This window comes from Copadichromis virginalis, linkage group LG10 (assembly GCF_057382275.1).
Source record: "Copadichromis virginalis isolate Kocher_CV1m ecotype Utaka linkage group LG10, C_Virginalis_male_GT1.1, whole genome shotgun sequence".
Taxonomy (NCBI): Eukaryota; Metazoa; Chordata; class Actinopteri; order Cichliformes; family Cichlidae; genus Copadichromis; species Copadichromis virginalis.
The window spans coordinates 20,951,211-20,961,111 of record NC_140627.1 but is presented as its reverse complement, the minus strand read 5'-3'; the positions used below and the strand labels follow the sequence as shown (position 1 = coordinate 20,961,111).

The following is a 9,901-nucleotide window of genomic DNA, read 5'->3' as shown; positions in this document are numbered from 1 at the left end:
CTGCTGAAGTGCCGTTGCCCCCCCCACCCCCCACCCCCCTTTTTCAGCTCCTCTATCTGAACTTTCAGCACGGATTCGCGCAGGACTTCATCTCCACATTTACAGAAAACCTTCTAAACGTTTATTAGAAATCCTCCCCTCAAAAAACGAGGAGAAAGCGGACCGGAGGAGGACAGCGGGAGAAGGAGTTCCGTGGCCACTGCACGCGGGGCAGACCTAACTCCTCTCTATTCTTTGTTTGGGGGCGTCTCCTCGCTTCTCTTCCCGTGCTGTCCCCTCCCCTCATTCCCTTTCCATCCCAGCTCTCTCTCTCTCTCTCCCCCCGGGGCGGGAGAAGCCGTGTTTGGTTCAGAGAGGGTCCTTTGGGAAGAGTCACAAAGCGGTTTCCTCTGAGAGAGAGGGAGAGCGAGAGAGAGAGAGCGGAGTGGCGAGAGCTCGGGAGTCTTCCGCGGGAAGCAGCGCAGCTCTGGACATCACCGACGCCAGCGCGTCCCGGACCACTGAGCTGAGGCAGAGACGAGAGCGAGAGCAAAAAAAAGAGGAAGAAAGAAGTGTCAGAAAATGATGACATCTGATCCGGGTACTAGCTGATCTCTCTGTTTTTTTCTCTGTGACAGCCCAAAGCGGTGGGTTTCCACGCGCACCAGGAGTGACTTTTTCCACCCTACACACATATTTTACGCACAGGGCGTGCGATTTTTAACCCTTTTTTTTAAGTGCTTGGATGTTCTGGATTTTATGACTTATTATGATTCGCCTACCGTTTTAGCACCAACTCCCTCCTCAGGACAAGAGAAAGTGGAATAAAGGGTGCACGCTGGATTGAGGTCTTTCTAAGCGCACGCAGCACCAGCAGCAAGAGTGCGTCTCAAGGTTCCTCCGCTCGAGTCACTGAAAGGGATCCGCCAGAGAACAAGTGCAAAGCCGGGAGGAGAAAGGCAAACGGAGGGACTTGCATCGAGCTCAGGAGGTTTGTTAATGTTTGGAATCCAGGAGAGCATCCAGAGAAGCGGCAGCAGCCTGAAAGAGGAGCCGCTGGGAGGAATGAACGTCCGGAGCTGGATGCAGGGGGGCGGCGTGCTGGACGCCAACACGGCCGCCCAAAGGTGAGCTGTGCCTAAGTGAGGAGCACTTCCACCATCACTCATTTACCGAAAGATGGAATCAGCCTGCGTGTTCTCCTCCAGGATACTGCAGCTGTACAAGAATTGAGACTTTGGGAATGGAAGTGCAGCAGTCCGAAAAAAAATCTGTCCATTCAACTGCTGATAAAATCATCTGTAGAATTAATAATCTCATTCAGAACAATTCTACCACACAAGCTGTCATTAACTAAACAGTTGTAAGCAGCATGTGCTTGGTCTAGAGATTATTTTTTCCGCATATGTTTCAGATGCGATTTATTAAGGATTAAAACAAAGAACAAATACATAAATGCAGTCCTGTGCTAGAGAAAAATAAATCCTGTACTTCCCCCCATTTTCAAACTTACTCGTTGTTTTATTAGAAGGGAATAAAATTCTCCAACTGAACCACAGCCAGTCACAGTAAACGTGGATCTATCACGATCTCCCCTTTACGCGAACAGCAAGTTTGTGCTTCAAGTTGGTTTACAGATTCAGGAGATAATTAAATAAAACAGGCAGCTTTCATAATCACAATCTTTAAAATAAGAGGAAAATCTGCCAAAAAAAAAAAAAGAGCACAAGCTAGATTTTATACTTTCAGTGCTTGTAGGCCCTTTATGTTTGTTTTTATTTATTTATTTTAGGTGAACTTTACATAATTATTACTATTTAATTTGCTTTCCTTCTTCTATTAATTTTGAATTTTTCTAATTTTTACAACATAAAAACTTTACATCCTCTGACTGCTTCTAACACCCCCTCCGTCTGTGTGTCTGCAGTGGAGTGGGTCTGGCTCGGGCTCACTTTGAGAAGCAGCCGCCCTCCAACCTGCGGAAGTCCAACTTCTTCCACTTCGTCCTAGCTCTGTACGACCGGCAGGGCCAGCCGGTGGAGATCGAGAGGACGAGCTTCGTGGACTTCATCGAAAAAGAGAAGGTCGGTTCAGAAATACACGTTGGTCTTAAGAGTTTTTAGATGAAGGAAGATTACTGAGATTTTGTGAAGGCCTCGAATATTAAATTTGGTTTCTGACATTATTGAATGAATTTTTAACGTCCCATTTTAATGAACTACCTGTCCTTTAATTGTTTGTATTATTATTCTTATTATTTATATTATTATTATTATTAAAAACTAAAAATACAATATTATAAACATTATAAATTTACTGTAAGGCACAAACCTCCTTAAACCCTCGTGTGTATTTGATAAATGAAAAAAAATGCCTTTTGGAGTTTAAATTGTTTTAATTTACAGCTCCATTCAACCCAACCACTTGTTCTATATAAACAACGGCGCTGCAGCCCGGGCTTCTCATCAATTATGACTTGGCTTAAATTAGATGAAATGTATCGGGAGAATTCCGTGTTGGATTTATTGGCCCTCCGAACACAACTAGTAATTACGCAGGAATTAAAAATCCACAATAACACCACGATTACACACGGAGAAATTACAGGGCTGCACTCCTCTGAGCATAAATCAGCTTTTATTTAATGCAAGACCGCTGTAAAGAATTCATTAAGTTGGATGTATGCTTCACTAGCCTACATGTGAAAAGAGGAAAAAATTAATTTCTTGCTATTTTTTAAAAATGGTGTTAAATTTTCCATAAACAGCTGTGTGTTTGTTGTGTGTGTGTCAAGGAGACCAGCGGAGAGAAGACCAATAACGGGATTCATTACAGGCTACAGCTTCTTTACAGTAATGGTGAGCAGACTGGCACACTCACACACACACTCACATATATATATGCATGCATAGTTAGAGTCAGCTTTGCCAGATCAGCTTCATGTCTTATTTTATCAGACACTTAATGATATTCACACAGGCAGCAGCTGATTCTTGAGGGGGGGGGGGGGGGGGGGGGGGGGGGTCCTGTCCTCAAAGTAGTAAAAAAAATGTTGCAATGGGTTATCAAGGCTTCCAGAATTTATGTCAACGAAATTGCAGGGCAGAGATTCACGATTGTGTAACGTGACCGACTTCTATTAGTCAAATTTCAAGGCAGCTGTTACAGGATGTGACCCAGCTTTGTGGCTTCATTGCTGTCACTGTCCCTAAATTAGTTTGTCCAGTTTTATGTGCTCTTTATTTTTCTTTTTCTTTTTTTTTTTTTAATAATTTTTTGACAGTGTGAGCTGCACTCTAACCCAAGCAGGGACATCACAGCACCAGCCTCCTGTGTAATAAACAATAGCTACAATTCGTGTCTCGCATGTGTTGATATTTGGGAGTCAGAATAGGCACAAGCAATTTATCAGATAAGTCAACAAACAAGGTGTTTGAATCTATTTACCACCTTAACACGGGGCTGAACGCCCAAGGTCTCGTGTTGTGTAAACTATGCCGAGTTAAACGTGTGATTTTCGTGTGATTTGGGAGCTATATGGATACAGCCGGCTTGGCGTAAGGCTTGCATCGCAGCAGAGAGAAATGCAGAAGCTGAACAACATTTATTTTCACACTGAACTGATGAGCAGCTGCTGGCTGATCTTTAATAAGCCTCTCACCTTCTTCACAACCCCTTTCTGCCTCGTTAAAAAGGAGCCACTGTCTGTCAAGTCGCAAGTGTGAGCGTTTAAAGCGTTCTGCTCTCAGACTGTTCTCCACTGACTCATATTTCAGGCCTAAATAGGAAACATTAATAAAAGCTTTAAGAAGAAAGAATTTGCGAGTCAGAATTACGTTTGCCCCGCTCCTTTGTTTATTTATTGCGAGCTTATTGCTGTAAATGACGTTAATCTCGTTTCCTTGTTCCCGCTGCTGCCACTTTGCTAACCTAATTCCACGTATTTTAAATGCCCTGCAACGTGCTGCACTGTGTGTTAAAATATGTGTAAAGTTTACAATATTTCTCCCTTCCTCTGGATCCCAACAGGCATCAGAACAGAGCAGGACTTTTATGTTCGACTCATAGACTCCATGACTAAACAGGTAAACACACACCCTAACACACTCTCAGAGCGGTCTGTCACCTCTCCTGTTACCTCTCTGACAAAGAGCTGCTCCACTGATCCTCTTGTTCTCCGCCGCCCTCCTCTATTTCACACAGAAATGAATGTTTATGCGTGTATGATTCAATGGGTGGGTGTTTCCACAGTGTATGTGGGTGGGGACACACACACACACACACACACACACACACACACACACACACACACACACACACACACACACACACACGGCTCCAGGCGTCTTTGCCTGTGCTCCTCTCGCTGTGATTAGAGTGAGGAGGCAGCGAGCGGGTGTTGAGGAACAGGAGCGTAATTCTGCTGCTCGCAGTAGGAAGTGGAAAGATATAAGGGCACCTCTGGGATTTGGTCTGCTGCGTATCAAGCATTCCGATCAGATCCAATTTTTCTGGTAATGCTCTTGTTTTTGTTTATGTGTACATTTATAAGAGGGAGGGAGAGCGAGAGAGAGAGAGGGAGGGAGACAGAGAGAGGAGCAGGTAGAGTTTGAGGAGAGAGGCGGGAAGACAGGGATGCATTTTCAGTTTGTGCGCTCCTGGTCCCGCAGGTAAAGTCAGGATGAAAACTGATTGTTTTTGTTCATGAAGAAAGTGCGAGTGAGAGTTATCTGCCTGATGGAATTCAAAATGTGTGTGTGTGTGTTGTGAAAGCCAAGGTATGAGGAGCCAAGAAGCCCACCATGCACTGAATACTTACTAATGTGACTCCAGGCTCTGACAGTCTCACATTACTGCTGCCACGTTGCACCACATACTGTGTGTGTGTGTGTGTGCACGCTGGCAGGCCTAAGAGACCACACTGTTTCCTAATAACACTCTTTAGGTTCGGCTTGGTGGGGTGACAACCAGCTACACACACACACACACACGCACACGCATACACACAGTTGGGACTTTCTCCTGTAGAGTTTGAAAAAATTAAATACATGCACACTTTTTCATGCTGAAAAAATTAATGGCTTTTTAGAATTTCAATATTTGAAAAGGGGGGGGGGAAAGGATGGAGGCAGGTGTGCTGCACCTGTGGTGCCTTCCTTGCACTGTGTGAGTGCTGCTCTGTGGCTGTGTGGATGGGGAAGGGGAGCAGGTGTTTAGTGCTGTATGTATACAGTAAATGTGCAAAGGTGCTTTGGAGAAGGCGTAAAGCATGCTCGCTTCAGTTTGTGTGTGTGTGTGTGTGTGTGTGTGTGTGTGTTATTCCCAGTAGTGGAGGAATGGAACTTTAACAGGTGGTCAAACCAAAACAGTCGCGAGGTTGGCTTAGCTGGTCAGTGATGTCATGGCCGCTGTCTCTAACCGCACACACAGGCATTTGTTCGCATCCACTGTTGTCTTGCCAGGCGGGGGAAAAAAGAAAAAAAGAAAAGAAGAAGAAGCCACACAGAAGACCAGAGGTTGCACTGGTGTCGCTCTTATTTCACTGGTTGTTAACAAGATGTGGCTTCATCCACCAAAATTGAAAACACACGACCCGAGCCCAGCATGCCCAAACACATTTTTGACAGGAACACACAAAATAAAGAGCTGCTGAGTTTGTAACCGTGATAATGAAACAGGCTTTCTGTTTTACAACTTAGGAAATAATCATCAATATTTACATTTGTCATGATGCAAATGCTCGAAAATCCAGCCTTATTCTAGTCTCGTTAATCTCTCTTGGTGCCGTAGTAGCATACCTTTCACACATTTCACTGTTTAAAAGCCCAGAAACAGAAGACGATAAAAACAAGAAAGCAAGAGGGTCATTTCTCTAAGATTATTCAGAGTAAACCATAGAAACATAGATTTGTTTTAAGTATGAATTTCTCAGTTTTAGTAGTTGATCAGCGGTGTAAAGTATTAATTTTAGTTTTACTTAAATATTCGACTCTGTAATTCAGAGTATGTGCAACACACTATAATGAGGCAAACGGCTTTTATTCTGTTTTTTTCCGCCCTTCTCACTGTGATTTAACAGCCAGTAAAGGAAAAGCCTACTCCAACATTTGGCATTTAAAAGCTGCTGCCTGTTTCTGTTCTATTTCTGTAAGTCTACCTGTTCTGTGTTTGTGCGCTGAGGGCCAGAACTGATTGTGTTAAACGGAGAAGGAGAGCACCTCCTAGTCTTCAGAAGCAGAGCGTGGAGCTCGTTGATCACGACTCTGTCCCGGAGAATAAAGCGTCTGTCACTGCGGCCCTGTCGGATCACTAGCTCGCTAGTCGACCTGACACTAACGCAGGAGGAAGTGTGTTCCCCTGCTTAACGGATCCTTGTTTACATGCCGCACATATCACGCCACTTCAAAGGTGGGGAACAGAGAAGCAAAGATGCTGTGTGAAAGGCCTGCTGAGGTGGAGAGAGGAAGGAGACAGAGGAGGGAAAAGCAGATGAAAGAGAGGAGCAGAGCAGGCAAAGTGACAGCAATGAAGAATCTGAGGCAAACGTGGGCCGTGGCGGTAGAGGAAGGTACACACTAACACAAGAGGCTGTCACAGAGGGTGGATGAAGTATCTTTGCATTGTCACTTTTTCCTCTTTGGAGCTCCAGAGGTCTCCAGCTGCCATGAGGGCAGACCAATTAGAAACTTTAGACCTTAGTTTCATGCAGTTCTGCTGTAAATACTAATGTTTTGTTTTACCTTCCGTAACGCAAGACCTCTCTCGAAAACCAAACTGGTTTAAAAAAGAAAGATTGTTGGCACAGGGCGAGCAGCAATCAGTCAGGTGGGAAAGAACTGGATGTCTTTTACAGTTACAAACTTTTACTTTTGCTGCATGACCCAGACTGTAGCTCATCTATGCTGTTGACCCGATCGCCTTAAATAAAGGAGGTGGGCTGTTATGTGGTGGTACGTGTCACGGGCGACACGGCTGTTCTGTTTAGAAAGATCAATGCATTCACCCAGCCAAAGGTTTAATGGTTTACTTGTGTGTTTGCGTGTGGGCGTAAGACAAGAAAATAGCAAAGTGCAAAAAAAAAAGGGAAGAGATGATGGTGATGCGCGCTCGGCGAGGTTAGGGAGCAAGCTCATTGCTTTCTCCTGGCCCACTCTTTTCCCATGGCGCGAGGAGCAGGACTAATCACAGACACAACTGTGGTTTATAAAACACGTTTCCTCTTCAGATTTGCTCTGTCAGAATTCTGTCCTTCTCTGCGTTTCCCCACACTTAGATTTGGCTTTCATTAAAGGGCAATCAGGGGGATTTTACGGTTCAAATGTTGATGAGTGAGCGTTTCCAGAAAGAGTTTCAGATGTTGGGTGTCGGATCAACCTCAGTAGTGTGTTAATGGGAGCGTTTTTTTTTCTTCTTTGTCTGAGGTCATTTAAAATATTTACAATCTGAACAAACGCTTATTTTCTTTCCTGCGTATTTGAACTTGCGTCAGACGCTTTGACAGCTTTTGGTCAGATTGGCTTTTCTTGGAGAATGTCAGCTTAGCCTGGTGCAGATTCCTCCATGAGCTCATTTTTGTTTCATATTTTCACCCCGTGCTTGAATCGACTGTGGGTGCACATCCCTGGAATCCTGGACCACCAGGAGCTTTTCGGTCTCCAGGTTCACATATCGATAGATTTCCTGCAGGCGTGGGGAGGAGGGGTTCAAATGGAATATGCACATGCATGGAAAATTGTAACTGACAAGGGCCTCGGGGCCTGAAACACATGGGGGCTCCAATTCCAGAAAACACAGCTAGCTATTAGTATGAAATGCTTTAGGCTACAATACTGGGGCCCTCAGACAGTACAGCCTCTGTCACTGCTTTCCATTAAGTTTCACATAGTTGGTACAAATGAGAGGTTCAGCCTACACCCTTTGCTCATCTTGAGGCCCCAATAAGAAGCCACTGGGAGGTTCAGAGCCTCTCCACTGTGCCCCTGAATCCTGTTTTATGCAACCAGCAAAGTGTGCCCCTGTTAATTTCACTTCATGGAGAATGACAAGGAATCACAGGTGAAATAAAAGCACTGATTATTCTTCTTAGAGGGTTTGCATTTGAGTTTTGGGCCATGTGTAGTATATCTGACAGTCCATAAGCTTTAAAGCTACTTAGACATAACATAGGTATGCATTAACATGTGAATATACATGTCTCATTTTCCAAGTATGGCGGTGTCAGTGTGGCCTTGTTAAGTGGTCTTAAAATCAGCTTTATTCATTCATCATTGTTCACTTGATGGCAGCAGGCAGTCTAAACATGAGCCAGAGATGATTTTAAAGGGCAGAGAAACTTCCTGGCTGCTCATGAGGAAAGCGATCTTGTCACTCAGTCAGGCTCGCCGCAGTTTTCGGTACGACACATCAAACCAGCTTTTGCAGACCAAAGACTGACAGGGCGTGCGTATTGATTGATAGGTAGCTTAGTGGTGTGTGACTTATGCCGGTTTATTCTGCTTCCATAGCAGCGCGGGAGTGTTGTGTAACAGAAGCAGGTGAAGCCTCGGCAGCAGAGGCAGAAAATGTGAGGACCATTCTCCGGAGCCGATGAGATGATGGTTGTTATTTTGAGGATTTTCTAAAACAATGAGTGTGAATCAGCTCCGTGTGTGCTTATGTGTGCATGTGTGTGTGTGTAAGGAGGGGTGTGAGACACAATGGGTGTGAGTGTATGTGAAGTAGAGGTGCTACTGATGAAGGATGCGTTCATGGAGGTGAAGTGGGACCTAACCTATTATCTCAATAACACTTTGGCGCTATTCTTAGTGTACGGTGCAGTTACGTTACAGAAAAACTACAAGTCAAGGTGCAGCTTCATGCTCGTTATGATATAAATCTACTATTAAGATAGTAATTTCCTCAAAGCTTTTTTTTTGAAAATGAAGGTTTAAAGTTCCCACAAAAACAATTCACTGATCCCATTAACAAATCTCATCGGTCCAACTTCTGATGATTGCTCTGTTGTTGTATTACATATCAGTTAAATGGATCTCTGTGAGCCACTCACACACCGTAAATAAAAACAGTAAGAGGCTTTGGTGTGCTGTGAAATGAGCACGCTGGAGCCTGCGAGTTTAACTCTCCGCTTTCTTCTTCTCCTCTTTCTTTTCAGCCGATTGTTTACGAAGGCCAGGACAAGAACCCAGAGATGTGCAGAGTGCTACTGACACATGAGATCATGTGCAGGTGAGAACAGATGCATCACATCTCTCCTCTCTCCTCCAGCATACTTTGCCTGTGAAGTTCTCACCAATCACCGCTATGTACATTTCTTATTTTGTCACCCTCATTAACCCCCCCGACACGCACATACGCACACACACCTGAAGCCCTATCTGTTGAGGAAGATGAGTTTTGGCTATCATAGTTGTTGCTTTAATTATAAGCTTAAGATGAATTTCTTTGGAAGTAGGTTGGGAGGAAAGTTCTATTTATAGGGACGTTTTGCCGACCTATCCTATACAATAGGAAACGTGCGCGCGAGAACATGTGTATTTTGTGTGCGCATGTGTCTCTGACGCCTGGTTAATTAGGACACAGAGAAACTCATTAGTCAATCTGAACCCTTCTGTTGTTTCATGGCTAACAAATGGGCCTTGCTCTTCAATCTGACTATAAAAAATAGGCAGGAACTCGCGCACACACACACACACTCGCACACACACATAGATCCGTAGACACAAAGAAGTATGCTTGTGTATTCAGAGCCCTGCACAGCGCAGTTATAAAAATTCAGATTTAGCACATGAATTACGTTGTTCTTTTTCCTTGACCTTGTCACTGAAAAACTTTAACTGTACCAATATAAATTGGGGTTCATCTACATGCGCACACAGGGACTTTAGTTGTGAAATCAGGCCCACTAATACTTCATCGTATAGCT

General features: G+C 44.3%; 1 protein-coding gene across 6 annotated transcripts in view; it reads left to right on the top strand.

Annotated features, from left to right (window-relative positions):
• The first annotated feature begins 342 nt into the window (after window positions 1-342).
• Window positions 343-9,901, top strand: part of LOC146700414 (transcription factor COE1) — an 89,864-nt gene continuing 80,305 nt past the window's right edge. For all 6 annotated transcript variants that reach the window (XM_085470596.1, XM_085470593.1, XM_085470595.1 and 3 more), the window contains exons 1-5: window positions 343-1,106; window positions 1,907-2,063; window positions 2,774-2,837; window positions 4,009-4,064; window positions 9,131-9,204. In XM_085470596.1, coding sequence (XP_085326722.1) covers window positions 979-1,106; window positions 1,907-2,063; window positions 2,774-2,837; window positions 4,009-4,064; window positions 9,131-9,204 — 479 coding nt within the window. In that variant the 5' untranslated portion in view covers window positions 343-978. The remainder of the gene's footprint in view (window positions 1,107-1,906; window positions 2,064-2,773; window positions 2,838-4,008; window positions 4,065-9,130; window positions 9,205-9,901) is intronic.